We start from the raw sequence: 15016 nt of genomic DNA on the forward strand, positions 1-15016 counted from the left end.
TAAACAGTACCACAGTGCTTCAGTTTCAGCTTCAGAGTTTGTCATGTCTTTTATGTATTGGGATTGCATCTTTCAAGTTTTTTTGTAATTTCATTTTTTTTAGCAGTTACTAGAAATTTCAGGTGACCCCATCTGAATTCCAGGCGACCCCTGACCCCAAGGTTGAAAAACACTGAACTAGTTCTTCGTGTCTTTCATCAAAGTATTCCAAGTTATTATGATGATGATGACAATGATGATGATGATGATGATTATTATTATGTAATATGACAATAATAACATTATTCTTCCTATTACTATTATTATTCTTATTATGTAAAATAACAATGATAACATTATTATTATTATTATTATTATTATTATTATTATTATTATTATTATTATTATTGTTGTTGTTGTTGTTGTTGTTGTTATAAATTTGTTGAACTAGTTTTTTTACTTTGCGTCTGTTTTCAGGACGCGTCCGCCTGCGGGACCCAGAATCCCCTGCGCCGAAGCAAGATGGAAGAACCCAGCAGCTGCGGGAGAACAATGTTTTGGCTCTAGATTCCGAAACGGACTGCTAAAGGGTGAACTACACGAGCCAAAACAGCAGGTCATGGTCATGCACTGGTAAGTGAAACTTCTGAAGTCCAACTTTGGGCCGGACTCGGTGGGTTTATTGGTTAAACTCCCCGTTCGGGACAGACGACAAAGCGCAGCGCACTGCCGTTGGTTACCGCTAGTTAGCCTGCTAAGTTAGCCGTCTCGGCTAGTCGGAGCAGCATCATTGTTCGCTGGAGTTGTATGGGCCGTTTGTTATGGGTCATGCCTGTGTTGTCGCTCCATCACTTACAGTCGGTTCAGTGTCCAGGAAAAGAAGCCTACAACTTGGAGAAAGCCATCCAAAATAAGTGCGTACAGGGTAAGCTAGGCGTCCTGTTTGGGATATTTCACAGACGTAAACCATTCGTCCTTGATCTTTTTTTTTTCTAGCTCGCAGATTTTGTTTGTGTTGTGTAACGTAACGCTACTGTGCACACACATCAGCCATTAAATCACAAATATTTAATTTCAAGCTAAAAAGTGCCAAACGAACTAGCTCTGCATCTTTAAATGGGTAATTTCGACATACTTTAGGTAGTTTTTTCGTTGTTGTTTTTACGTTTTTGCTTCCCATCAGCGCCTATCTGCTGTTCTTATTGCATGGCCATATTAATTATTGGCTGATCCTGCATCACAAAGAAGGGCCCCGTAAGAGTGGTTAGCCAAATGGTTAGCTAGGTAGGTAAATGCAATGCGAACTGGGGTTGCTAGTTTTGCTAAAAATGTTCGCGGAGCTCAGAATCGACGTATAAGTAGAAGACGTTTTGGAGAGTTGAAGTTTAGTGGCTGTGGCTAAAGTCTGGTTTCACCTTTTGTAAAAGTTGTCTTTGTGTTAGCAGCCGAGGTTACTGCTGCTAGCCGACCATCAAAGCTGAAGGCATCTGGCAGCAGTCTGTTAGCATTGATTAGCCACATGGATCGTAAGTGCGATTAACAAAGCTGATCACGAATGCATAGTTATCAGCTGTGATCATTTTAATGCAGCTTAATTATTTTGATAGTGCACGTACACATTTTAATGCTCCCATTGCTCACAGGTAATCCATGCTGAATTAAAATTAAACACATGAGCTCTGACTTAAACAGCCACAGAGCATGATTTGTTCATGCTTAGTACCAGACCAGACACATAATTACACCACCAGTCTTTCTAATGCAGTCTATGTGCACTCTCATTGGCAGATAAGCTCAGGCAAATAGGATGACTGGGTTAGACAGGCCCATCAAACAGATTAATGCACAACTTCAATCCTCTCATTCCTCATCTCATGTTGTGTCTAGCATTGCAGCCGCTGTGACCTTTCTACCCTGGAAAATACAGAATATACGCAATAATCAGAGGGAATTTTCAACAGTGTTGCGGTCATGTTTTGCTTGTTTTTCACTCTACACATTATGCCAGACTGTAACTCTTTGGTGACCCACAATCTGGCGGTTTTAATCCGACTGAGCACCCAGTTGTGAGATCAGAAGCCGTGACACTGATTCCTGAAAACCAAGCTTAACTGGCTCCATTATAATTGTTTGTTGGCCTTTATTGGAACACATCCTTACAGTTTGGTTGCTAGTTATGTATAGAGTGCATTTTTGCTGAATGTGGGTTGGAATTACACAGCAACAATGCATTGCCCATGATAATGATGGTGTCACTATAATGTAATCCTCAACTACGACCTTTATAGACAGTCATCTGCAATAGATCATGATGTCAGTGTAACAGGAAAAAAATACTCCTAAAATGGCAAAAAGTGGGAATTGCGTATGTATTTGTTGCATTGTAGTGTCAGTCATTGTAGGTTTGTGCCCCTTTGACACATGTTCAATACAACTTAATAAAAATAGCAATATTTATCATCACTATATTGATATTGTATCACAGGAGAAAATATTAAGCTGTACATTCCTGTACTGATATTGTGTTCCACCAGTGTTTCAGAAGTATACAGTGACTGTTTTAATGTGAATGCTACTGTTGTTTTCTGCAGGATGACACTGATTGGTGCCCCGTAGTTTTCCTGCCCACCACCTTTCACCATGAGCCTCATTCAAGACAAACTAGGGAATGAATTCCTGCGCCCCAACGGAGGCGTGGATTCCAATTTCGGCTCTGGCATGATTATGTTCAGCCACCTACCGCCGGTGACCAGCTTCACCCGGCTGGCTGCCCAGTCGGTCATGCAGGACCTCCCACCTCAAGAAATGATCCTGAAGAAGGAGCGCGACTCACCCGACTGCAGCATGGGCATCCAGGGTGGTGGCCTGGGGTGTGCAGCAGTGGGAGACTATGTTCACTCCATGGGTATCAAGCAGGAAAAGATGTCAGAGCATGACTATCGCCTGCCTCTTTATCCCGGAGGCATGAACAAGAGCACAGAGCTGCTAGAGGTGACAGTTAGTAACAACCAGAACCTGCTGGTACATGACCTCAACATGGGCAACGTAAGTACCTTCAACACCAAACCAGATTATGAGACTAACAGGCCATGAATAAATGGCTGTATAAGTCACATCTCTCTCATTAATACAGTATATTAGTGGTCAACAAGGTATAAATACAGAGGTTGTGTACTCATAGTATATAAAAATCCACATGTATATCTGGAGAATTGATCACTAAAACCTAAATGTGAAACATGAGCTGAAGTTACATGGGCAATAGTTGTTCAACCTGATGCAAAACATCCTGAGATGATGACGGTTTACATGAACTGGTAATATGTCAATCTAATAAAATGTTTATTGCCGTTCCCCAAAGCATTTAATTAGAATGCAATATAATGTAATAATAATGATGAGTATAATGTAATAAGCTGCCTTAAAACGTCAGCGGTAGATTTTGCTTTGTTTGCTTGTTTCAGTGGACTCCAGCTTTTTTCTTTGCAAAGGTTGTTTGAAAAATTCATTTCAAGACTTTTCAATTTCAAGGTGTTCAACAATTTAAAGATCTTTTAAGGTTTCCAACAAAAATAGTTGTATTAGTCACAGATCCGTTTTTGTTTTTCCATCCTGAAAACTCATCATGTGGTTTAATGTTATGTTGGCCATGTGATAACAAATATTTGCAGAAAAAATAGATTTGTTTTAGCTGAAGAGAAATGATCAGATTAAGTGTTTATGTCTGCTTATTTGGCGCCAGTATTCTCCTATTGAGAGAGTTATTAAAGTTTTATACCATCGCTTTGAACCCAATTGAAAATTCCTTTTGATTGAACCAGATCAGACCAGTCCCTTATGATGAGGTGGTTACGTTTTTATTATTTTTAATTTATTTTCACTGGGCTGTTATTCCAACAATGGCATATTAGGACTCATGTAAACACAGCGAGGGTCACACATGTAGTCAGAATATGACGTTTCATTGCTTTTCCTTTGTTTTAACTCTCACAAACCAAAAGCATCTACTGATCAAAAATGTTTATTAACTCTTGAACCTCTAATCCTGTCAATACAGTGTTAATAATTCAGGTAAAATACAGTTTTTCATCTTTTCATGGTCATCAAATATGACCCATTTGGACGTTCAGAGGCTCTGTAGTGAATGTAGAAACACCATCATCTTCTGAAATATTGATTCACCAGTAAAACCCATGTAGTCTTACAAATAACTGGTTGTGGATGCTATGTTATGCTCATTTAATGATATATTTTCTGAAAAAGTCCTCAGTTTTCTCTGTTTTGATACAATAATCTCTGAATTTACTCAAACATCTCCTGGAGGATTCTGTTGGGTTTCTGTAAATTGGCTTAGAGTCTGGTTTTGACCAACTCTATATATAAAGTGTCATGAGATAACTTTTTTGTTGTGATCTGGTGCTATATAAATAAAATTTGATTGAGTGATTTGATTGGTTTTCCCCTGTAAGTCGCTTTGGAAAAAGCGTCTGCCAAATGCATAAACATAAACATCTACATGATCATTTAGTTAAATATAGGATAATACTCAATTTTCATTGAAAAATACAAAATGCAGAGGATAATATGATAGATTGTGTTAAATGTAAAGAAAAAAATATTTGGGAGTTGACATGAAAATAGTTTTAAGTCTTTAAGTGTTAAATAATATTTAACATATTTACTTATTATTTTCTCATTTATTTATTCATATTTACAAAAAATGTGGGTTAATAAACATCTTTAGGGCTCTGATTAGTTGATTTTTAGTCCAGTGCTTGAAACATAAATTATTTTACCACTTTCAAAGCACAACTAAAGCATAAATCTTTACATATCAGGATGTGATATTTTTCTTTGTTTGTCCTCAAAAGCGTATATTCAGTGTTAGATTTATTAAAAATGCAATCTAAAATACAATTTAAAAATCCCCATGCCCTGCAGCACAGGGATGGTTGAATGTATTTTCTAGATAAGCATTTCACTGAATATTATTAAGTATTTATATGCGATGACTACAGTAGATAGTTGCAGTATTAAACATCATCATATGTATGTAGCCAGACTGTGGTGTTTACTGGTAGTGTTTTTCTGTTTGTAAATGTTTGTTGTTAATCATGTCAGAAATTATGGCCAATACTGAATTAAACATTAGCAACATACAACCTGGCAACAGAAAACTCATTAGTCTTTCCAAAACAGCCCTGCTCTGTTTTGCGGCGCCCCATATTATCATTAGTGGGAGGAGCCTGAGAAAGACCGGGTGCAGGGGCGGAGCCTGCGCGAATCTGGCCGTGGTGACATAAATCTGCTGACGGCTCGAGATGCAAAATATAAATGAGGCCCTCCCTCTCGCTCTCTTTCTCTTTCTGGCAAGAAGGGTGATGTCATCCAGCCTCAGCGTGAATGAAAACGTCTTGGCAAGGACACAGCTGTCTTGTTTGAGCTTGCACTTCATTTCAGACGTCTTTTGTGCTCGTTCGAATAGAAATACACACATCCACACACGTCTAACAATAGGCAGGCATCAGAGGTCAGCAGCCTTAAGACGTAAGTATTCTCAAAAACAGAATGAGTTATTGTCTTTATACTACACCATGGTTCAAACTGTTCAAGAAGACTTTTAAGGTTTCTATAACACATCTAGGCAGATTCATCAGACTTTGTAGACAATTCAGATTTTTGATTTTTCAGCCTAACAGGGTTAAATACTTTATCATTATTTGATCTGTGTCGTAGGATAAGTGCTTAAGTCTGTATTCGGTGATGATTTCTACTTATACAAAGGCTGGTGGTTCCTGTTTTTAAGTGCAGAGCAGATTTCTCAGTCAAACTTGGACTTGTTTTATATTGGCTGTACATTGTCATGATTTTCCCCTCAAACTGGACTGGTTTAGTGAACAGCAGGTGCACCCACATTTACCCTGTCAGTGTCCATATGGCAGTGAGAGTGCTGCCTTTTTACAGAGGCAGAGCTGGCAGTGCGGGATGTTAAACAAAAAGATGAAAAAAAAGGAGGGGGATTCAAAGGCAGTTGTATGTGTTTTACCTTTTTTATGCTGACATCCCACACATCATCTGTGATTAAGTTCAGGAAAGAGGATAATTTGAACGCTCTGTTGAGGTGAAGTGTGCAGTTTGGTCGGAATAGTAGATGAGTGGCTCGCGGTGAATTACAGACTGTTTATCCACAGAGAGAGGTCTTCAATTTAGGGCTTTGTTATTCTCCCACTCCAATCACAAAGCGTCAACAAGAAAACCACCCGACTTAGTCAAAAAAGTGTTTTATTTGCTTTCACGAGCAACAAATAAGGATTTTTATGTTTGCATCACAGTTCCAGACTGAAGACCCTTAACCCTCAATAAAGTAATTTCCATGTCATGGCTCGCTCTCACGGTCCCTCCTTCTCCCTTTGTCATCCTAACAGCTGCCAAGTCAGTTAGGAAAGGAGCCCACTGGGAGAAAAGGTCGAAGGTCAAATGGTGACGGACAGGAGGGTAAACCAAGAAAGAAACGAAGCGAGGCAAAGGTTTGTCATGTATTTATGTATCTGTCAATGATTGCAAAGCACAGTTTTGCGCTTTGTGCTTTTTTGTGCAGTGTTTGTCTGTTTTCCCTTTTAAATAGTGGATACATTTCATAGAATATAAACATGCTCATGATACTTGAAACACCTCTCTCAATATCCAATTAAAAGCCAGGTCTGACAAAGGCTGTGGCCAACATGAACAAATAAAGGGTGACCTCCAAATACAAGATACAGAAAAAAAAACAGCACATCACAATTGAGCATTATGTACATTTCTACCTCTCACATGTAACTAGGGATGTCCCAATCCGATCTACAAATCGTTATCTGCTGCCGATCTGGCATTTTTTAGAGGATCGGATTTAGTCACGACATCGGGCCGATTCGGGCCCGGTTCAGGGGTGGATAGATGTCTTGCCCCCTCAAATTAAAGTTTCCGAAGGTAGGGCTGCACAACGGTGGGAGGCTTAGAGGACTGTAAGTTTCACTTTCACTCTGAGTGTACTCATGAGGTTAAGTAGTGATGCGCGAGTTTGTTTTTTTTCAATCTGCAGGGCTTTTGTGGAATTATTTGACCCGACGTAACCCGCCCCGCAAATACGCTGACATTCTTTTGACCGTCCCCAACCCAACCCGCGAGTAACCTGCTTCACATCACTAACGCACAGCACCGAATGCACCCCCATTTAATACCTGAACGGACCTGTCCACAGAAACACTACAGCAGGGGCAAATATAAGGTTCCAATTCATCCCACAGTATGAAGTTGGAAAGTGAAAAAAATATACTAAAGTTTTTAAGAGTCAAAGGTGTCATCGTTGTTTTAGTTCAGGTTCCACATTCAGCCCAGTTGTGATCTCAAGTAAAATAATAGCTTAATAACCCATAAATAATGACTCCAAATTTAAATCAAAATTTCATTGTAAAAAGCCCGTATTGGATTGGTATCGGCAAAACTAATCCCCCAAAAAATTGGATTGGATCGGAAGCAAAAAAAAATCCAGATCGGGGCATCACTACATGTAACCAAATCATGTTAATTAATGTTATTTTAACACTTTTTAGCTCTGGGCTGCGTCAACTGCTAGTATCTGATTTCAGCCACTGCAGGTGTGTGTTAATGTTTCAAACTAACGGTTTTGTTTTATCATATAAGTGCAACAAGATTCACTTACACCTTTTACATCAAGGTTGGTTCAGATTAGGTGCTTAATCTCAAACCAGTTCTTTATTTCAACAGCCAAAGAACCGCCTCATGGTCTGGAGAAGTGATTTTAGAGAGGTATCAGGTCTTTACTAGTCTAAAACCAGCATCTACTCCTGTCAGGGGAAGGATTGTCATACCCAACAGCAACTATTAAAATTTTGTGTTAAAAAAACAAAGCCAGCGTAGTCTGTTAAGAAAAAAATAAACAACCTCAATGTGAACGATGGAGTTGGGGGTTGATTTTTTGGTTAAATGTTTGACAAGTTGAACCAGTTCTGAAAAAGGCCAAAGCCTTACTAAAATTAAGGACTTCTGTCCATTGGCACTCCGTTTAAGGTTGAAATACTATAACTTTTAAAGAGCAAGTGAATGGATCAAAAGAACCTTTGTACTGAAATATCAACAAGTAAACTACTGAAGAGGGGGATTAAAAATAAGTCTGACATACAAGCTTGCCTCTGGTAAAAGCCTGTGACCTTTAACAGCTGATGTAAATAAAGGCCTCAGAAGAAGGCTGAGCAAAACTCACCGCTCTGGTTCTCCCGTGTTGTTTCACAGCAATCAATGATGCTGGATGCAGATGGAGGCAGCCTGTCGCCAGGAAGCAAGCCTCACATCTGTGAGCACTGCACCGCATCCTTCAGAAGCTCATATCACCTACGCCGACATGTGCTCATTCACACAGGTAGTGTGGGTTTCTATCCAACACCGTGACGCATTGGTTTTCCTTCTCAGCTGCTTGTTTGAGGTTATGTAATTTATTTTACACAGCACAGAAATGAACATAGCCTGTAACACCATCTGACTGACTTTATGCAGCATGTCTTTTGCAAGGTTGTTCTCATTTTTACAAGTTGTGAAGTGTTGTTTTTTTTTCCTAATGAAAGTCCTGTTAATAATAGAGCAATTCCACTGTGATTCTGTAGTGTATATATAGATAAGTGCATCCGGTGTAGGTCATCAATTACACCTCAAGATCAAACCAACCAGATACAGGCAGGGTGGACTTATCTGTATTTCTGTGTCTTTTATTGTTTTGTTTACTTGTTTTGTCCTTAAAGGTTCAGTCCGTCCTTTCCTTCTCAGTCAGCAGAGATAATCACTGTTGTTCCCTTTATTTTATCTCATCTTTCAGAGTTGTGTATGAAAGATAAGCCTTTACATGATATCTGTCATCACAAAACGCCGTGTTCAGTCATCTAAAAATGCTCTTTAATGCACTCAGCAGGCACTTTGTGGTTTATTTTATTTGTTTTCGTATCAGCGTCTCACAAGTAGTGCAAGAACACTTTACAAACTCACGATGAGATAGATGTAATTATGCAGAAATGTTTTATTCACCAGTCTGGAAGAATGACAGACTTACTTCCTCAAATGTAGCAGCGAGAAAATGAAAGTCAAAGTATTTTAAGAACGAATGCAGTGACGTGAACACCTAATGCAATCGATTGCAACAGCCATGTAACACATACCGCTGTGCGAATGTTGATTGAACCACAGCCCAGAGAAGAAATGAGAAAAAAGTTAAAAAAAAAAAAAAAAAAAAGGCAGGAACATGAAAACGATTCTTGAGCTTATACTACCGCAGTTTCCAGTGTGTCATAACAGTATTTAACTTAATGCATTTCAGGTGAAAGACCCTTCAGGTGCAGTCAGTGCAACATGAGTTTCATTCAGAAGTACCTCCTCCAGCGTCATGAGAAAATCCACAGTGGTGAGCGACTAAAGGCAACCATCCATATCATCAGGGCATCTGGTACAACCTCCGAATAACCCCGTCCTAATCTTGAGCATTATTGTTTTTTTGTTGTTTGTCAGGAGAGAAGCCATTCAGCTGTGACCAGTGTAACATGCGTTTTATTCAGAAATATCACATGGAGAGGCACAAGAGGACACACAGTGGAGAGAAGCCGTACAGATGCGAGACCTGCCAACAGGTTAGTCAAAATATTTTTGCCCTGCCCCCCAAAGGGGAGGCAAGGGTTTTTGGTTTGGTTTGTTTGTTTCTTTTGTTTGTTCATACTCTAGCAGCTAAACTGTTGCTTCAGTTCATACCAGATTGGGTTTATAGATTGCCAGTGACCCAGAATAGATCTGATTACATTTTGGGAAAAGTAGGTCAAAGTTAAAAAAAAATTTTATGAATTTTTAAAATCTTTTTTTCCCCATTTACTTATAATGGGTGAAATTTCAAATGTCTATAAAAACTTTTTTTTTTTCTTCAATTTACTTCAAACTTGGCACATATATAGAGGCACTTGATATGCTGACATCGCCACATGTGTAGACATGATGACATCAGCTGGATCCATGCCAAAATAAGCTACAATACGCGGGAGGGGCGGGGTTTGTTGTGCCTGGTACCACTTGTTTTACTTGTTATCTATAGGGGTTCTGCAGGAAAATCTAATCATCTAAAATGTATGCCTTCAGGATGGCTTTTACAGGTCATAAAAAAGTGATTGGATTATGACGTCGATGTTGCTTTTATAGACTTCACCCGCACATTGAAATACAATAAAACTATTGATTTTGCTGTAATGAAAGTAAAATGTGAAGCACACGTGGAACCAATTACCACCAATTCCTACTGTGCAGTCCAGGCTGAGTTTATCAGCGCACACCCCACTAGTGTGTCTCGATGTGATGCATGGGCTCATTTGATGTCTCCCTACATCAAAAAATGCCCTCAGTACTTCTTAAGGTAATGAGTTAAAACTGAGTGTGTTGATGTTGCTTTCATCTAATACGAGTAAGTGCAAATATAATGAGATGTGGTTGGAGAACAGCTCATGTAGTGCTTGGTTGATGCCTATTGAAAATAATGAATTTGAAGCCTGCGGCACCATGTGCGAGAAAACACTAAGATTAGGAACTATGGTTTTAAAGGCTTAAGAGGAATGGGAAGTCAAAGGAATGGCAACTTCCATCACCCACTGTTGTTCTGACATTTGGAGCATCAACTCCAGCTCAAGCAAGATCCGAATGGGGATGGGAAATGGGTCTTACGTTGCATTCATAATCGCTCTAAAAAGTGCTGACTTTAAAGTATTTAACCCTAGAGAAACTCAGTCTTTAAACAGATGTTTTAAGTGTATATCCATCAGTAATTTCCTTATTTCTGGTGTTTGTTCCTCAGTATTTTTCTAGGACTGACCGGCTGCTAAAGCACAAGCGAACCTGTGGTGAAGCCCTGAAGAAAGGGCTGGATCCAGGGATGATGGACATGGACTGTGTAGACATGGGACATGGCAGCTATGGAATCACTCAGGGAAATGCTGGGAACACTGGGAGAAAGAGAGGAAGGTCCAAAAATTTAGGAGAAGGAGGAGAAAGGAAAAAGAAGAAGGGGGACGGAGGGGTGAGGGTACCACACCTCCACGGGGCTGTATCCGGAGGCTACAGCATCCACGAATACTCTGTGGGGAATCAGACTGTGTCCTCCTCTACTGAGCCCGGAACCAGCATGCAACAGGACCACCAGGGCCGAGCGCCGAAAATGGCGTTCAAGAAGGCCAATCGTAAGAGCCTCGACAAAGTGGGCGGGGGTAAAGGCGGTCCGATGGAGCATAACGCAGGGGGTATGGATGGCCTCGGGCTCATGGGTAACGGGGCCAAAGTCGGGCCCACCAGCAGCAACTATGATGATGCCATGCAGTTTCTGAAGAAGAAACGCTACCTTCATGCAGCAAACAATGCAAACTCATCAGGGCCTGTGGTGGCGGGAGGAGGCAGCGGCGAATATGATGTGGGGGTCGGTCATTTGTCTTCCCAGTCCGTCATATCCAGCGTGATGGACAGCGACGCACCTCTGAGCCTCGACAAGTCAGGGATCCCAGATGAGGTCCTGCAGAGCCTCCTGGATCACTACACCCAGAAACCAGATGGCTCACACCACGATGTCCACTTCGACATCAGCGACCAGCATGTTGAGCTGACCCCCGCCTCAGCTGACGGGCCTGGCATCAACGCCGACACCGCCAGCCCATCTGTAGACAAGACTGTCATGATGAATGAATACTCCCGCTTCCTGCTTCAGGCCTTGGAGCGCACCAGCCACAGTGCCAGCTTCCCCCTGGGCCCCGGGCCTCCCGCCTCAGGACCGTTCACCAGTTCCCACCCGGGCAACCCCCTTTACTCCGACAAGAACATCTACACTACATCCCCGCTGGAGTGTGGGTTCGGCCAGTCGGTGGCCTCGCCTTCGCTGCCCTCCTCTGTGCCAAAGTCTCACTTTGCAATGCTGACGGGCTCCTCGCCGCAGCACAGCTTCCACCTGAGCAGCCTGGAGACCGCCACTCACCAGCAGCTCACCCCGTCTCAGGAGCTCACAGACCAGATGGAGAAGCAGCACTCCTCCACCCCCCCTTCTACCTACCAGATCAGCCCCTCCGACCTGAGCAGCCAGAAGGACCCGCCACCGGTCAAGAACGGCTCGGCGGTCTACCCTCTGGTCCCCTCGCAGGATCTGGCCTCTCTGGACTCTTCCAAGCCTTCCTACCAGATAGAAAACTTTGCTCAGGCCTTCGGCTCCCAGTTCAAGTCAGACGGCCACGGCTTGTCTTATGGCACTGACTCCGGCGGGGAGGTGGATCACAGGATACGGACGCCTGTGTCTGAATTCTCAGGGTATAGTAGTTTGTTATCTGATGTCAATGAGCCAGTAAGTACAGGTTCCAAAACTCCAACAAGCCAAAGCTACAGATGAGAGCCTGAGAGGGAGAGAACACTCTGTTGTTAAAGATGTTGTTCTTATTTTAATTTTTTAGTGCTTCTATTTTATTATTATTATTGTTATTATTATTTTTTTAAGTGACATCTTTATTTTAATTATACTGATGCTCTGTTGTTGTGCCCACTCCTCTCCCCACAACAAGCCTACGAGGCTTTCTGCAAATGCAATTTTTAAAATATCTGTTACTTTTAAGTTAATAATGTATTGACTGTTTATTCTTGTCATTTTACTGACTTTAGGTCTGGTCATTAATCATGAACTGAAAGTTCTTTTTAGGGTAGGCGTAGAGTAGCACCGAACATATTTCTTCTTCCAATGAGCTGAAGTGTTTGAGCAATCAACTTTACATTTGTAAAATAATAATGGAAATAAACCATGATGGCAGGGAATAGCCCAGAATTGAAATAGCAAAAAAAGGTTTTGTCTGTTACAAGGTTTAAAGTATTACTCAGGAAAAAGTGGAAAAGGAGAAGCCTACGAGGTGCAGTGAGCACTCTTTTCAGAAGTGTAAATTTGCGACTTCAAAGAGGGTTTTTCTTATGTTTTATTACTTGTTGAATGAGTGTGACATAAACAGACTGCTGCCAGCTCACTTGAACACTGAAAACACTTTCTACTTGGCTATATAGAGATTATGGTACTTTCGTGTCAATGTGAAACTCATTTTTCTTCAATAAGGGCCATATATATATATATCTATATCTATATATATATATATTTATAAGAATATATATTATGTAAAATAACAGATTTAATCATTCTGGGGAACTGCCAGTTGAAGTAGAGGAAGGACGAGGGCGGGCTCAGGGGGTAGAGGTTGTCCTTATTATATTTTTGGAGAACAAAGATGTTAGGGCTTTTCTTGGGCCAATAGGGGTTGCTGTTGGACAGCGATAGAATGGCCTTCCCCTTTCCTGCACTCCTCTTCCTCATCAGTTGTCTTAGTTCATTGAAAGAATCCAATTAGCACTTTGAGCCGTTTTATTACAGTGAGTAAAGAAAAGTACCCCGTCAGATCAACGAAGCTCAAATGTCAGGAACGAACTGGCTTTCTTAAAGACATGAGTGGCTGTTTGGGCATATGCAGATGGGATGTGTGGGCTGGAAGTGGTCGGGGTATTATGGGATACCCTCTGTGTGGGCAGCATGGTTTCAGAGGGTCAGAGGGAGGGAGGGTTGACATATTAAAAGTGGGATTTTTCATTAAAATTTTCTCTTTCTCCTTACATTTAGGGAGGGTTTAGCTGTCGGGGAGGGCGGGATCACTCATTTAATTGGGATATTGTAAATGTAATTCGAACCCCTAGTTTTAGTTTTACTTGTTACCCAACTTAGCTTTGCTTTCTTATTGAATTTGATGACAAATGTGTTAGTGATCGAGTATTTCTTCAGCTGTTACCGAGGCAGCCATAACCAGTATGAGCAAAAAAAAAAAAACAAAAAAGTGATGGCTGACAAAAATTGTATGAATATAGACGTTTGATCAGACCTTTTTCACGTATGCTGGCTATCGAGCATATTTGTCCCATTAGAAATTTGGGTGCCTAATCCTGTGAAGTACAGGTGCAAGATATTGTCTGGTAAACTTTAGATGTAATTTCTTGCTGATTTTTTCAATGTATTTATGCTGTACGTTTTTTGTAAAGGCAACAATAATTGCGCTGTCTTCCATATTTACACCAAGCCGTTAGTGCTGGAAATGATATCGTTCTGCTGAATGAGTCTTTAAACCCCTTTATACCCCAATGACCTGTTGTTTCAAGCAATCATAAACATGGCAGAATGAATGCAACGTTATATCACATCGACACAGATAATATGATGCCATATTGAACGGTTTAGGGGTAAACAAGAATTTGCCTCACATATACCTCATATCGCATTAAACCAGGGACAACGGAGTGAAGGTTTGATGTATGTAGCAGATATGCTGTCGTATTTTAAAAAAAAACAAACAAAAAAAGGTCATGTTTCCGTGTGACTATTTTTACACTTTTGTGTACGTGACATTTCTGTGACCCGTTAAGACGCCGTTGCTTAAGGGTTTCTGTAAATGTCTCATGCCAGCCAGTGTTCAGTCTCTTCTGTCATCCACATTTTATTTGAAACATACATATTGTTTACAAAAAATGTACACTACATCTTGCTTTACTGAATTTTGACCCCTGTATAAATTCATTTTACTTTCTTTTCTTTCCCTTTTTTTTATTTTTAATCATCGCCAAATTTTGTAGCTGATGATATCCGGCGTTTTTATGTTCTTTAACCGTTCTTGTGTCCCATTTCACAAGACTGTATTTGTCCAATGAATTGAAAACTGATTAGGGAGAAAACAATAAAATACTGTCATTCATTATGTGGTGTGATGTTAAAGGTGTATTTTGTATCAGGTGTTTTCAGTGTTGTTAATGTAAGTTACTGTTCTGTGTATCTGCTGGTGGAGCACAAGGGGCTAAACATAGAACTACTGCTTTTCACCACTAGGGGGTGGTAGTGCTTTTCTACAAGTGGGACAGTAGAGATGTTATTGAACTACAGTGAACACACAGGTGCCTTGATTGTGGAAGG

The 15016-nt window shown here is 40.7% G+C and overlaps 1 protein-coding gene across 2 annotated transcripts; it reads left to right on the forward strand.

Annotated features, from left to right (window-relative positions):
• The first annotated feature begins 497 nt into the window (after positions 1 to 497).
• Positions 498 to 14804, forward strand: LOC115424288 (zinc finger protein 281-like). Of its 2 annotated transcripts, none has more exons than XM_030141445.1 (7): positions 498 to 612; positions 2571 to 3024; positions 6405 to 6506; positions 8272 to 8398; positions 9344 to 9427; positions 9532 to 9650; positions 10853 to 14804. In XM_030141445.1, exons 2-7 carry the CDS (start codon positions 2620 to 2622, stop codon positions 12419 to 12421), a joined length of 2406 nt encoding a protein of 801 aa, XP_029997305.1. In that variant the 5' UTR covers positions 498 to 612; positions 2571 to 2619; the 3' UTR covers positions 12422 to 14804. The 2 variants fall into 2 exon arrangements, with proteins under 2 accessions (XP_029997305.1, XP_029997306.1); XM_030141446.1 differs by lacking the exon at positions 498 to 612 and adding an exon at positions 756 to 893 and having other exon boundaries at positions 10853 to 12421.
• Positions 14805 to 15016: the final 212 nt, after the last annotated feature.

The sequence above is a fragment of the Sphaeramia orbicularis genome, chromosome 8 (genome assembly GCF_902148855.1).
Source record: "Sphaeramia orbicularis chromosome 8, fSphaOr1.1, whole genome shotgun sequence".
Lineage (NCBI taxonomy): Eukaryota > Metazoa > Chordata > Actinopteri > Kurtiformes > Apogonidae > Sphaeramia > Sphaeramia orbicularis.

What these genes read in the sequence shown, in the direction of transcription:
- LOC115424288 (XM_030141445.1), top strand. Translation starts at nt 2,620, where the DNA reads ATGAGCCTCATTCAAGACAAACTAGGGAATGAATTCCTGCGCCCCAAC. An exon ending in AGAAACGAAGCGAGGCAAAG is followed by an intron (nt 6,507 to 8,271) that starts GTTTGTCATGTA and finishes GTTGTTTCACAG; the next exon opens with CAATCAATGATGCTGGATGC. An exon ending in GATGCGAGACCTGCCAACAG is followed by an intron (nt 9,651 to 10,852) that starts GTTAGTCAAAAT and finishes TTTGTTCCTCAG; the next exon opens with TATTTTTCTAGGACTGACCG.